Source organism: Rana temporaria, chromosome 3 (genome assembly GCF_905171775.1).
Source record: "Rana temporaria chromosome 3, aRanTem1.1, whole genome shotgun sequence".
In the NCBI taxonomy this organism is placed as follows: Eukaryota; Metazoa; Chordata; class Amphibia; order Anura; family Ranidae; genus Rana; species Rana temporaria.
The window spans coordinates 85,890,550-85,905,290 of NC_053491.1; the positions used below are offsets into that span (position 1 = coordinate 85,890,550).

At 41.2% G+C, this 14,741-nt stretch overlaps 1 protein-coding gene across 3 annotated transcripts in view; it reads right to left on the reverse strand.

Annotated features, from left to right (window-relative positions):
* The window catches only part of LOC120931421 (dual oxidase 1-like), a 180,812-nt gene that overhangs the window by 136,077 nt on the left and 29,994 nt on the right, over positions 1-14,741 (reverse strand). For all 3 annotated transcript variants that reach the window (XM_040342840.1, XM_040342839.1, XM_040342841.1), the window contains one exon: positions 832-916. In XM_040342840.1, the coding sequence (XP_040198774.1) occupies positions 832-895 (64 nt within the window). In that variant the 5' untranslated portion in view covers positions 896-916. The remainder of the gene's footprint in view (positions 1-831; positions 917-14,741) is intronic.

Here is a 14,741-nt window from a genome sequence, read left to right on the forward strand (position 1 = left end):
GAGCACCAGCCGCCACTGTGTTCAGTAAATACAGTATTTAATGCATGTGCAGTACATTTTTAGGAAGAGAACAGGTTGTAGAGGGTACTAAATGAACATACAATCTTATATACACTAACTGGAAAAAAAATCATATTATTTTATATGTATATATGAATGGAGAGAATTAAAGTGTAACTCCAGCCAAAACTACGGTATTTTTTAAATATAGATACAGTTGGAATGGCTAGGACCTCTATCATATTTTATGGCTGTCTATTGGCCCAAACCAAGTACTGAGTACATATGCATGCTTATACTTTTTAAAGGTCCGATATTTTTCTATGTACAATCCTTGTTTTATTGATTGCATGCAATATTCTAATTTTCAGAGATTGTGGATTTGGGGTTTTCATGAGCTGTAAGAAATAATCAACACAATTATGACAAATCACGGCTTGAACTATCTTGTGTTGCATTTAATGAGTTTATCTTATATATTAGTTTCACCTTTTAAGCTGCATTAGTGAAATAAATGAACTTTTGCATGATATTCAAATTTTCTGAGTTTCACCTGTATGTGCCGCTTTGTTTTACATTACCATTTACGTTTTTGGTTGTAAGATGGCAAAATGTGCAAAATTTCAAGGGATATGAATACTTTTTCAAGGCACTGTATGTCTATATGCAATATATTCGGTTTTATTTATGGATATACATTTTATATATATATATATATATATATATAATTTTAAAATTTTATATATATATATATGTATACACACAACTCCTTGATTTCTTGTATGCCATTCTGGAAATTTACATAATACTACTACCACGGTGTAAACTTACATGAGAAACTCCAGAGCGCTATGTGGATAAGTGATGCATAGGTAAACAAGCATTGTGATTTCATCTTCCAATTAATATACGGTACCTAAAAAAATAAAAATAAAAAGCACTGAACTATTTTTCCTTTTTTTTATTTTTACTATTTTGTACAACTATAAACAATACAGATTACAATGTCATGCTATGTTTTTCAGCACTTGCCTGCAAACACTTGTAAAATTCCTATTTTCTGCTTGATAAACAAAGCCAGTGGCATTCTGTGTTGTAATAATTTACACTCTGCTATGAAGCCCGTCCAGTTATTGAATTGCCTGCAGAATAGACGGTTTCCTCTTTTCAGCAAATCTGCAATCTGTGCTGCAGCTGTAATATTAACCTCTTTATGTTCAGAAAGCATTAGATCTATGGACTTATAACAATAGTGTTCCTACATTTTACAAGTATTTACCAAATCTTTTTTTTTAAATATAAGTAAGATTAAAGTGATTGTAAAGCTGTTTTTTATATATTAAAATAACAAACATGTTATACCTACCTGCTCTGTGAAATGGTTTTTCACAGAGCAGCCCCGATCCTCCTCTTCTCAGGTCCCCCACCGACACACTTTGGGCTCCAAGCGCTGAGTGATCCCATAGCAAGCCGCTTGCTATGGGGAAACTCATACATGCTTGCTCCCGAGCCCTGCTCTGTGTGTCCATAAGACACACAGAGCGAGGCTTGGCCCCACCTGCTGCTGTATCTGAGCCAATGAGGATCGAGAGAACCGAGAGAGCCTAGGCTCTCATGCACATTGCTGGATCGAGATGGGGCTCAGGGGGGCTGCAGAGGAAGCTGCGTGCAGAAAGTTTTTTTTTGTTTTACCTTACTACATAGAGGTAAAAAACCTTCTGCCTTTACAACCAAATACTTTAATATTAATGTATAGAAATGTTGGTGTCCAAACCTTACAGTAAATGTGACTTAATACACTGCATACTGTAGGTAATAGATAACAAATAAATTAAGGGGTATATGTATATCATTTTTTTAGCCATGATTCAGATAACTTTTATCCCCAAATTCACATGTTTTTCTGTTTAAAAATGTATGAAAGCGTTATAAATTTTGGGGGAAAAAATCATAAACATATCACTTTAAGATTTATAATCATGCACACACCTAAAATAAGGAAAACAAAGATAAGTTTACACTTTACCTAGCAAACTTTTACGATGTCACCACTTTAGCATTAAACTAAAATGACTTTACTAAACTTACTCTAATGCCGCGTACACACCATCACTTTATGTGATGAAAAAAAATGACGTTTTTAAAAACGTCACTTTAATTGACTGTGTGTGGGGGAAAACGTCGTTTTATGTCTTGTAAAAAACGACCAAAAAAAATTGAAGCACTTTTTACTTCACAGAAATTGACCGTGTGTAGCAAAAAACGTCGTTTTCTAAGACATTTTTTCATCCACGCATGCCCAGAAGCTACTTATGAAGCAAGCTTCAATGGTAAAACGTGGTGGAACGTAACCTCACTTTGCAAGATCATTGTGAGAAAACGATGGTGTGTAGGCAACTTCGTCTTTGAAAATTGAAGTTTCAAAAACGTCATTTTTTACTTCACAGAAAGTGTCGTTTTTTTTCATCACATAAAGTGATGGTGTGTACGGGGCATAAGGGCTCGTTCAAACTAGCTTTACTTTCTGAAGAGCATTTGACAGGCAGTAAGGAGGTGTTGTACTGCCTCCTCATTACCTGCTTTAACCCATTAAGCACTAGCATGCCGCAACAGCATACATTGTATATAGTTGCAGGTCGCTTACAGAGAGGCCCCGTTCACTTGAATAGGTCTCATTTGGTGGGTGCTATGCCCGTCAAAAGCGACAGGGGGTATAATTCATGCTGTGACCGCAAAGCATTGCAGCTGTGACATGTTTGGGGCTACTCCATGATAAATGTGTTGGAACAGGAAGCATCTTTGGAACGCCATTTGGAGTGACCATGTGATTGAAGATGCTGCAACTACTTGTGGTTGGTACATACCTGGAATTGTTTTGATATGTTTGTTATAATACAGTTTAGTTTATTCTGTTTGGAAATGGGCCTTATTAAACATTTATGAACGGTGGTGTAATGCAATGGTAAGTCCTTTGCATGTTGAACTTGCCTTGGGTAGTGCTGAATAGCTGGGACATCTCCCTCCTCCCTGGGTAGGTGTACTATGTTATACTTCGTACTGGAGGCTACCTGTTTGTCCACATTATAAGATCCAGTTGACTTATAGGTGTGTATTGTTTTAGATTTGAGTCCACTATCCTATACATTAGAGGGCGACTTTAGTGTTTTCCTTCCCAAATATTTTGGTTCCATCTTATGGTGGACAGCTGGGATTTTCTTTTGGATATTTACTGAGTAGGTCTACTCTGCTATACTTCCCTTTGGAGGAGGTTGTTTTTTTTAATTATTATTATTATTATTTAGGGCTGTGCAAATTAACTTTTAATTAATCGATTAATCTTTCATTTATTTGATCGATCAAAATCGTTTTGATCGATTAAAATTCTTTTGATTGGTACTCACCTCTCCGCCGGCTTCTGGGCCTTCAGGGAGTCCCGTTGGAGATCCAGTAACGTCACGGATACCGGCGGGGCTTGCCGTGTCCATCTGAAGGGCTCCTTTGCTGTGCCTTCATATCTGCATGCCGACGGGACCTTACTATCTGCCACACGCAAGGGCTGTTACACTTCCCTCTATCACTTCCCTCTATTAACCTGAGATTCTACAGTCATCCACTGGGAGTTGTGATAGTTCCCTTCATGGGACATTTACATGCCGACGGACTGATGTTAACCTCTCCTCATCTGGATTCAGCAGTGGTATTGTTGTACACATTTTTATACCAGTATCATACTTAGCTACATGTTTTTATGACTGCTTTTGGTACCGTTTGGTATTAATCGCACCATTTTTACAGTTTATGTAGCTACATCGATTTTATCTCCAGTGCAATATTTATTTGGTTACCTACTTGAAGACTATAAAAGTTTTAATGCTATTCCCATCGAGCGCTGCCTTTGTGTGTTTTTTGTATCCTGCTATCCATTTTTCCAGTTATTGGTAGCTGCACTGGGAATCAGCCTGCAAGGAGATCAGCTAAAAGTAGTTGGATCTGTATGAGCCGATTAGTCGATTAATCGATAAAAAAAAAACGTTTAATCAAACAGAAAAATTTTGATCAGTAACAGCCCTATTATTATTATTATTATTATTATTATTATTATTATTATTATTATTATAGGATTTAATTGCATCCCGCATGTATATTGTTTTAGATCTGATTCCATTGCTGTATACACTTCAGCGTGACCTCAATACTTTCCAGTTGTGTACTTAACTTTTATGGCATTCCGAATGGTAAGCCTATAGTTTTACTTAGTCCTTGTCCCTGTGATGCTCCCCCACAGTTTGAGCAGATCATCACCTTGGGGGACTCCTCCCCTTCCTTTTTTTTTTCTTCTCCTCTCTTTCTTCCCAAATGTTCAACCGCTTGTGTTTGGTTTGAAAATTGTATTGTAGTATTTTTCTGTTTGAAGTTTTGTTTTTGGAACATATGTTTGTTGTATTGTGCATTGATATTTTATTATTATCCCTATAGATTGGTATTTGGTTACATACTTCAAGGCATTTATCCTGAAGAAGCAAATTCACTGTGAAACTCATTGGTCCATTACGCCAATTTGGAGTTACATACATGCATTAATGAATTTCATTTATGAAGGGAAACCATACAGCTTTGTTGATGTTTTCAAATATTTAATAAATATGTTGAAAAACTTTTTTAACCTATTTAGTAATATATGTTCTCCATGTTAAGTGAGAGGAGGGCCTTTGCAGTAATGTGTACACCCCTGCTAAAGGGTGTAGTGGCTGGGGGGCACTTCAAATGTGGCTCAACCATGGGGTTTAACCCCCTCTAAGAATCTTTAGGCTGGGTTTACCCTTGAGCATACGGCGGCTCACAGCAGTCCGGTGCGTCTTTATTTACCCTTTCAGGTCCAATTTCAGCCCAAATTTTGAAAATTTTGAAAATTGAAACAGACCAAAAGACATACAGGTCTTCTGTGCAATTCGCATTGGGGCCGCTGCAGAGATTTGTGAACCGCCTCCATAGAGAGCCGGTCACAATCTCCTGCTATGCAAATTGGATGCAAAGAAACCCTCATTCAATTCGCAATATTGTGAATTCAGCTTTAAACATGTAATATGTGCAGATATCTAACCTGTGTGGTGCAATTAAGATTTTATGTCAGCTTTTGCATTGATATGCGTATATGTGTTTGTGCTATGCATGTGTCTTATGCATTATGTGTATGGGCTGCTGTTTTTTTTTTTTTTTTTTTTTTATTAACACTTTAGACTTTTTTTAGTACTATGTTGGTATTTGTGAACATTGTCAGAGCGAGCCTAATGCCTAGTACACACCTAGTACACAAGTCTGCCGAGAAAACCGAGGGGAAAACCAAGAACCTGCTCGGTTGCTTTTCCCCTTGTACACATGGCCGGTTTTCCTGACATGAAAACTGCCATGACAGCTTTGGTCGGGAAACCGACCGTGTGTATGCTCCCTCGCAGTGTTTCCCATAGGAAAACTGCCAAGCAAAAAAATGCAGAGAATCGCGGCGGGAAAAAAGAGAACGCGTTCTCATTTTTTTGCTCGCAGCTTTTCTGTCAGAAAAACTGCTGTGGAGCATACACACGGCCGGTTTTCCCGACCAAATGCAAATATGGCAGTTTTTTCCATCGGTAAAACCGGTCTTGTGTACGAGGCATAAGGCTGGATTCACACTGATACTACACAACAGTTATGACTGTCATTCTACTTTGCTCTGCGACTCCTACATCCATCCGACTTGAATGAACAGGATACTACTTTGATCCAACTTTTTGATAGTCTGACTTTTCTTTTGACCAATCAAAACAATCCCAGTGTGACATAAATTCCTTTTACTGATGCTGTAATCACTATGTCGGATGTCACAAGTCGGATGGTTAGGACAAGGATCCTACTTTGATCTGACTTCAGTGATATTCAATGGGCTGAAGTAGGATCAAAGTCGGACCAAAGTAGTGCAGGGAGCATTTTCAAAGTCAGACCGACTTGTGTCAAACCAGTTAAGGCGGCTCCCATAGGGAAACACTTCATGCGACATCAGCTCCCAATGTCACAGCGTTTGTCATACAAGTTTGAACCCAAGCTAAGGACAGGTTGAGTTTGCTCTAATTAACAAACAATGCAAGATGCCTACCTTCTAAATATTCAACCCACAGTGTTCAAATCTAGTTTACAACTTATGTATGAGATTTGTCAGCATGGTACAGACAGGGAAACCCAGCTGCCCAAACCCCTCATAAATAATGCTGGAGTTTTCAGAAAATAAAATCAAAAAATGGTAAGTTGCAATTAAAATTTTTTGTTAGAGTGGTATTACACCCAAAACCGAAAATGTAATATATTTCAGCTTACCAATCATTAGATGTGGTGGCTGCAGGGCCAGTATAGGGGGTGGGGACGGCAGAAGGGACCAATGCCCTGGACGGAGCAATTTATTGTAGGAAGGGGGGGCGCAGTCCTGGCAGTGTGCTGCTAAAGCTTTCTGGGCAACAAGTGACTGACTACCGTCGGCCGCCCCTACAACGCTGCAGAGCTATGCCTGCTTGCAAAGATGTGCCAAGTGCGCTCCTGCACTCGGAACAAGCAAAGGAGACGGTCTTCCCTTCCCTGTCAGGGCCCCTTCCCGGGCCCGGCAAGGAGCAAAACCACTGAAAGGCCAGCCGGGAGGAGAGAGGACCATAGATAGCTGCCGGGCAGTGCAATGAGTGTGAGAGGAGGAACCAACCAGGCAGTGAGTAAAAAAAGGAAGCAGATGGGCATCTAACAATGAATCAGTTAATTCTGGTAGGGGGGAGGGTGAGATTAATAATTTTCCAATGGTACAGTATTTGTAATATGCAGCATGAAGGGGTTCATGTATTGCCACTGGTCACTGATGCATTAATGACTAGTGTCAGTTAATTAACCCCTTTGTGTTGCATTAGTGGTACCAGTACCAATGTTCATTAACCCCTTCATGCTGCAGCATAACACTGACACCAATGCCACTAATGCAGCACAAAGGGGTTAATTAACTGACACTGGTCATTAATGCATTAGTGACCAGTGGCAATACATGAACCCCCTCATGCTGCATATTGCAAATACCATTGGTAATTAAAGGTTAAGTTCGCCTTTACAGAAAAATCTGTAAGGTGAACTTACAGAGGATGCCCTCCTCACCCCCTAGTCCCGATGACCTGGAGCGCGGCAATCACCTGCACTGACACATCGTGTCGCCACCTCACAGGTCCGGGAATAAAAATCTATTCATCTTATTTTCCAAAACATACCTTGTCATCAGGTATGTGTAAGTGCATTCTAATCTGACCAATCAGAACCCGGGTAGCCCATCCTGTCACCATGGGCAAGAGAGGAGAGAAAGCCACAGTGACGTGGGGGGTTCAGTGTAAGTTCACCATACAGATTTTCTATAAAGATGAATTTACACTTTAACCATTTGCCGACCCGCTGCAGTACATATACTACGATGGGGCTGCAGCTACAGTATTGTATTGTAGTTGTGTTGTATTGTTTTAAGTGTTTTCTTGTTTTGAAATTACACTCTTTCTTTATACCTGGGGGGGGCGCAGTTTGCCATCTTTGCCATGGGCACCAGATGACCTTGTCCCGACACTGGATGGCTGCATCCAGTTTTATTTCTTAGACATTTTTTCCCTCTGTTTTCACCTGGTGATCTGGCCAGTAACACACCCCCTGTGTTCGAAGTCTCCCCAAACTGGATGAAGGAGCACAGGGGACATTTTTGGACAGCAGCATTGTCAGTCTTGGAGGAAGGGAGTATTAGATGTACTAGCGGAATAAACTCCAGCTCACACTTTATAATCAGTTACACAAAACTGTTATTAGTATTCCTTTTGGAAGGTTTTACATGAATAAATAAAAAAAATACCTATTTAAGCACCCCTGTTAGTGTTAAATGTTTTTTTTCTCATCCCTGTAACTGACACATTCTGCAAGAGCTTGTTCTTTGAAAAACAACAAACTTACTGGCTGAATCACCAAGTGAAAATAGAAAAGAAAGAAAGCATTCAAGAGAAAATGAATGCAGTCATCTAATGATTGGTAAATTGCAATTGATTAAATGTTTGCTGTTGGTTTTAGGCTATGTACGTAAATGAGAATGTGCAACAAATATAAAGTAGGTGTTACCCCAATTTGGATGCAAAAAGTGAAATATACTTTAGGGCCAGCTGCAACTCAGCATAGGTTTTCTCAAAAATCGATTTTACATAAATATATCTTTTGCAGTTAATTGGTCAGGCACATTGAGAAAAAAAAAATAAACATTGCTGTGTTTGTGATTTAGTGTTTTAGTTGTTAGGATGCCTGCCACACTGGTTCTAATTTAGTTTGGAGGTTATATATGAAAAGTGTGCTAATAAGTATGTTTCTTGTTGCTTACGGTATACTATATGTATAAAATATCCAATTGTTTTATAATCAAACTACATGCTGTACAAATGACAAGGCATTGGCACCCATCTATCAATAGTATCCCTTCTTCTCATCAGGTGTACATCTCTTTGCAGCATCAGAGAGGAAAATAGCATCATTGTGATCCAAGAAATAAAACCAGAATTGGATTGAAGTGAGATTAACAAAAGCATACTCCCATCCTTGTCAGCAGATAGTATGTACAACGAGTACTGAATGAATGAATGAATGAATGACTTGTATAGCGCAACGCATGCGAACTGAATCGCCTCTGGGCGCTTTTTCAGCCAGTATCTGCTTGGCTGGTGCGGTCATTTTTACCCCGTAGGATCATGACACCCTAGGGACACACAGTCATACACACATATATACATATATACTGGGCCAATTTGTACTAGTAGGGATGAGGCTCGCTTTCGCTCTTACAAGTGTTTAAGGCAAATGTTGCAGATTCAAGATTCATTGTCCCAGCAAAAGTTTCTGCAACTCCACCCAGAAAATCTCAACACTTCCTGGATAACCTGACCACTTTGATGCCTGGGACGACACACATGACTAGAAGAGTGGTCGCATCTTAACGCGTTTCGTCATCACATTTTTGTCTTGTTAGACGCCGTCTGATGAAGACGTAATGACGAAACGCATTAGGGCATGACCACGCAGCTATTATAGTCTGTCAACAGCTTGTGTGTCATCCCGGCCATCACCGTGGTCAGGTTATCCAGGAAGCAATGAGAGAACACAGGCTGTTTGTACAGCAGTAACAGCATTACATTCATTCAATGCGAGTTTGGAATTTTAATCTTGTAAGCATATTTTATCATGGGGGAAGTTGGAAATAATGTTAAACAGGATTACGCTAAGTAGTTTGTTCCTCTTCTTTCCATGTTATGCTAATGTCCTTTTTTTATGAGCATTCTTCACTTTTAGTGAGCAATTGCCAATTAAGGATATTGGAGATGCAAGGTTTATTATATTCATGCGTATAATGAGTTTATTATCATATGGGAGAGAAGTTCACGTGGTGTGGCGGTGATGGAATTTACACGCATTGAATTAATTTTGTATTGTGCCTCACATGCATCTGGAATGTGAGTAATGTGGGGCAGTTGGCAGAGGAGAGGAATCTTCCATAAGTCATCCCTGATGGTTCCGCCCCACAATTGACACTGCCAATCATGTGGGGTGGATCCATCAGAGATTCAGGAAGGATTCCTCTTCTCTGCTAGCCACCCCACATTACTCACATTCCAGAGGCTTGTGATAGAGATCCCAGGTTGCGTCAGGCAGCAGCTCTTACGGTAGGTCTGAATGTTAGTTTATTTTACAAACACAGGAGCAGCCTGGATGTTTTTATTTTACAACACATAAATTTCTTCAAGACACATGACCATAATTGTACCAATCAGCTTTGTGCGGCGACAGGAGAAGAAAGTCTACTATCTACAGTTATGACTGCAGGGTGCATCACAGGATTTATGCTTGCTCTGCCCACCTCTCTCAGTAAGATGCAAAGAAAGTAGATTGTGTCACATGACCGAAGGATAAAGCAGCAGAAAAAAAAGTATTTAACATAATATTACAATTGATCTAGCGACTACTGATTTTATCGTTGTCTTCCCAGGTGAAAAATATAAAATACTGTTAATGGGTATAATGACACTTTAATTTTATTTTGATAGGTGCCTCAGGTGCATTTCAAGCTTTCATTTTAACTGCCGTGTGTTCCCCGCGCTCGCCGTCACATACAGCCCAGCCTCCTGGTCCAGGGACTATGATGTAGGTCACACATCCCGGGATTGGATGTATATTCTATCTATCAAAGTACCCGGTCCAGGAGGTGGGACTGTATGTGACAGCGAGTGCGGGGAACTCACAGCAATTGAAATGAAAGCTGTTACAGCGATGTTTCGCGCTCTGATGATCCAGCCGGCTCTCTCTTCTCTCTTCCTCTGGGCGATCACTGGGAGAAGAGCTCCCATTCAACCCCCCCCCCCCCTTTTCTCAGGGAGCCCACGCTCGTCAGCCCTCATTTTCCACTCGCAAAATGCAAGTAGGCGAGTGGAAAATTTGAGGGCTGCCTCAGATGCTATACATTTTGTGCAAACCAATCCTTATACTCTTATTGGGATACAAAAATATGTAGCGAAATGCATCTTGGCCTAGGTTTATTTTATTTTTTTAAATGTATTAGATTTTTAGTGTTTTATAGCAGGAAGTAAAGGGTAATGTTTTTTTAAAGTGTAAGTTCACATTTACAGAAAATCTGTAAGGTGACCTTACACTAAACCCCCTCCCCATCCCCCCCGGTCTCGTTGTACCAGACTGCCTTGATGCCCCGCTGTCAAACATGGAAAAGCTGCTTCACTGGTCCAGGGATTTGAAACCCCCGCAACTTAACCTTGTGTCTGTATCGCTAAGGCCCCGTACACACGAGGGGATCTCCGCTGGAAAGGGTCCGGGGTTGGATCCGATGGCTTGTACTCACCATCGGATCAAAATCCGCGCGGAATTCATCCGCGGTGACGTGTCGCGCCGTCGCCGCGATGATGACGCGGCGACGTACGCAACGCTGGAAGGTAAGTACTTCCACACATGCGTCGAATCATTACGACGCATGCGAGGGAGGGGAGCGGACGGATTGATCCGGTGAGTCTGTACAGACCACCGGATCAATCCGCTGGTCCCGATTCAAGCGGATAGATTTCTTAGCATGCTAAGAAATTTCTATCCGCTTGAAATGGTCCGGCACGAGGAATCTCCGCGGATTAATATCCACTAGGCTGTACAGACGACCGGATTTGTCCGCTGGAACTGATCCGCGGATCAATTCCAGTGGATAGATCCGGTCGTGTGTACGAGGCCTTAGGCAGTACAGACTGCAGGAAATCTAATTGGCCAGCACCGTCACATGAATGGCTCTGACCAATTAGAAGCGATTTAGCGTACTGTTAGCACTACAAGGAGAGGAGAGAAGAGAAAGCCTCTGGGATTTAAAATCCCTGGACCAGTGACGCGGCTTTTCCATGCGGCATCTCCTTTGTGACAGTGCGTGATAGTGACAGTCTGGTACAGCGAGACCGGGGGTGATGGGGAGGGGGTCCATTGTAAGGTCACCTTACAGATTTTCTGTAAAGGTGAACTTACACTTTAACGTTTGCTTGGAGGGCTTTGGGACATTACATTACTTGCTGTTAATTTTTTTACAGTGCACTTTCCAAAAAGCATTACAAAACAACCATTCAATATATTAAGTCTGGGGCGTCTTTACAGGATTTATATGTTTATACCCCTAATTAAAACGTTTTTTTAAACACAATGGGCCAGATCCACAAAGAACTTACGGCGGCGTATCTATTGATACGCCATGTAAGTTCTACGATGCGCCGTCGTATCTTTGTTTTGTATCCACAAAACAAGATACGCCTGAATGTGGGCTAGATCCGACTGACGTACGTCTTAGTACGCCGTCGGATGTTAGGTGCATATTTACGCTGGCCGCTAGGTGGTGCTTTCGTTGATTTCCGCATAGAGTATGCAAATTAGCTAGATACGCCGATTCTCAAACGTACGTCCGCCCAGCGCATTTTTTTACGTCGTTTACGTAAGGCTTTTTTCGGCGTAACGTTACCCCTGCCTCTATGAGGTGTACGCAATGTTAGGTATGGACGTCAGAACAGCATAAAATGTTCCATTGTTTACGTCGTTTGCGTAAAACGTTCGCGAATAGGGCTTTGCGTAAATTACGTTCACGCCGAAAGCATTGACTATTTGCGACATAATTTCGAGCATGCGCACTGGGATACCTCCACGGACGGCGCATGTGCCGTTAAAAAGAAACTTCATTTACGTGGGGTCAAGATGAATTAACATAAAACACGCCCACATCTTAGTCATTTGAATTTCGCGCCCTTACGCCGACACATTTATACTAAGCCGCCGTAGCTTACGGCGCAAATTCTTTCTGGATAAGGAACCTCCGCTCTAAGTTATGGCGGTGTAGTGTATCTGAGATACGCTACACCTGCCTAAAGATAGGCAGTTCTTTGTGGATCTGGCCCAATTTCTTTTTAAATAAACTCTTTTGTAAACCATCTGCACACATATTAAAAACATATGATGCATCATGTAATCCCGGATATTATTGATGTATCATCATTTATAATGAGCGCATTCAATTTCGGAGTCTGGCACTCCCATAGTTAAAGAGATGCATATAGTAGCACGTTTTCAGGAAATGATTACAGGTGATTACAGGTAATATGCAGCCACTTTATAGTTCTCAAACTTATTTTCACGCAGATACAGATATGAATCTCTGGATACTTTTGCTTTCAACAGTATAGGTAAAGAGCCAAATGATCAGACAGGGAGCAACTGTAATTATTATTATACAGGATTTATATAGTGCCAACAGTTTGCACACTGCTTTCGAATCTAAAGGGAGACAGTACAGTTATAATACAATAAAATAAAATACAAGAGGGTTAAGAAGGCCCTGCTCATAAGAGATAAACAATCTAATAAGATGGGGCTAGTGATGCAAAAGGTAATAACTGTGGGGGATAAGCTGATGGAAGAGTTAAAACTTCAGTTGTTATTTGGAGGCGCGATAAGCTTCCCTGAAGAGATGAGTTTTTAGGGATCGTCTAATGTGGCCAGAGAAGTAGATAGATAGAAACAGACTGAGGTAGAGAGTTCCAGAGAATAAGAGGCTCTGGAGAAGCCCTGGAGGTGGGCAGGGAGGAGGAGACAAGAAAGCTTGAGAGCAGGAGGTCTTGGGAGGAGTGGAGAAGATGGTCTGAGCGATATTTTCAAAACAAGATTCTGGGCAGAGTTGTAAATGGCTTTGTAGATTCAGGGGTCAAGTCCTGGGGAAAAAAGTGTGGGAACTCCCACCCAAGATCCACTCCCCCACCAAAAAAAAAAAAAATGATTTGCTCATATGCATAATTACTAAATCCCGCGATAACTCGCGGCAGACCTCCGCAATGTCTCCTGGGAACAATGACAAAAGCTCCCAGGAGACATTGCGGCCTCGAGGAAGTGACGGAATACCCGCACACTACCTGATGAATCCATATACAGGAAGCAGCCAGTAATATAAAGGATTACTAAGGTTCGCCTGCCCCTGACAGTGACTCGAGCTGGGCATCGCCGCTTAGTGAAGGATTGGCTCGGGCGGCTCGGCTGCTCTAGTCCTGCAACGGGAACTGCGTTCCTGCTGTGAAAAAAGTGCAGGGACTCCGTTCACACGCGTTCCTGCAGAACTTGAGCCCTGTGTAGATTGTTATTATTTTAAATTTAATTCGATGGGCAATCAGAAGCCAGTGGTGAGGTGGCAGACACTGAGTGGTTGGTAAGATACATGAGTCTGGCAGCAGCATTTATGATAGACTGAAGAGGTGATATCCTATGGAGAGATGGACCTATGAGAAGGGAGTTGCAATAGTCAAGGCAAGAGATAATAAGGGAGTGAATAAGTAAGCTACTTATTCACTCCCTTATTATCTCTTGGTTTCATTCGATAAAAAAGAAAGCATTTTAATAAAAAATAGTCTATAAGCTTTTAACAGCGATTGGATTTGTTAGTAAATCATGAGTTTTAGTAGGGCAGTTTATGTGGAGTGTTGCTAGCAAAAGCAGTAGTTTATAGTAAGGTAATAGCTCAGACGGTTGTAGACTAAGCATTCTAAAAGTTTAGAGGTTAATGGGAGCAAGGAGGAAGGTCTTATGTTGTTCAGGTTGGTGGAGTCCAGTGGGTGCTTTATTAAGTATAGGGTGATCTGTGCATACTTTAGAGGGGAGGGAAAGGTGCCAATAAAAAGGTAGAAATTAACCACTTCACGAAGACCGTGCATTCTTGGCTTGAAGCGGTTATAACGGGGTGATGCATGCAGCTACCACTTTTTAGAGCCAGTGGTTTTGTTTCTAGTAAAAAAAACAACCATTGCTGCTAAAAGCCATTTGGCTGTTATCCTAAGGAGCGAGAGGAGACCCACGGGGACCCCCCCCCCCAGGCCGAGCGACCAGCCAACATTAAGCCGGAATCTGCTTTGATCGGCTCTCTGATCAAGTAACCTAGAAGATATGTCATGACATCACATCCGGTTTACTCTGCTGCCAATGGTGCTGAATACTTTTAAAGGGGTTGTAAAGGTACATTTTTTTCCCTAAATAGCTTCCTTTACCTTAGTGCAGTCCTCCTTCACTTACCTCATCCTTCCATTTTGCTTTTAAATGTCCTTAAATGTCAATAAATTTGCAAATCCATAAATTAGAAAATTTGTAAATTTGAAAGTTAAAAATCT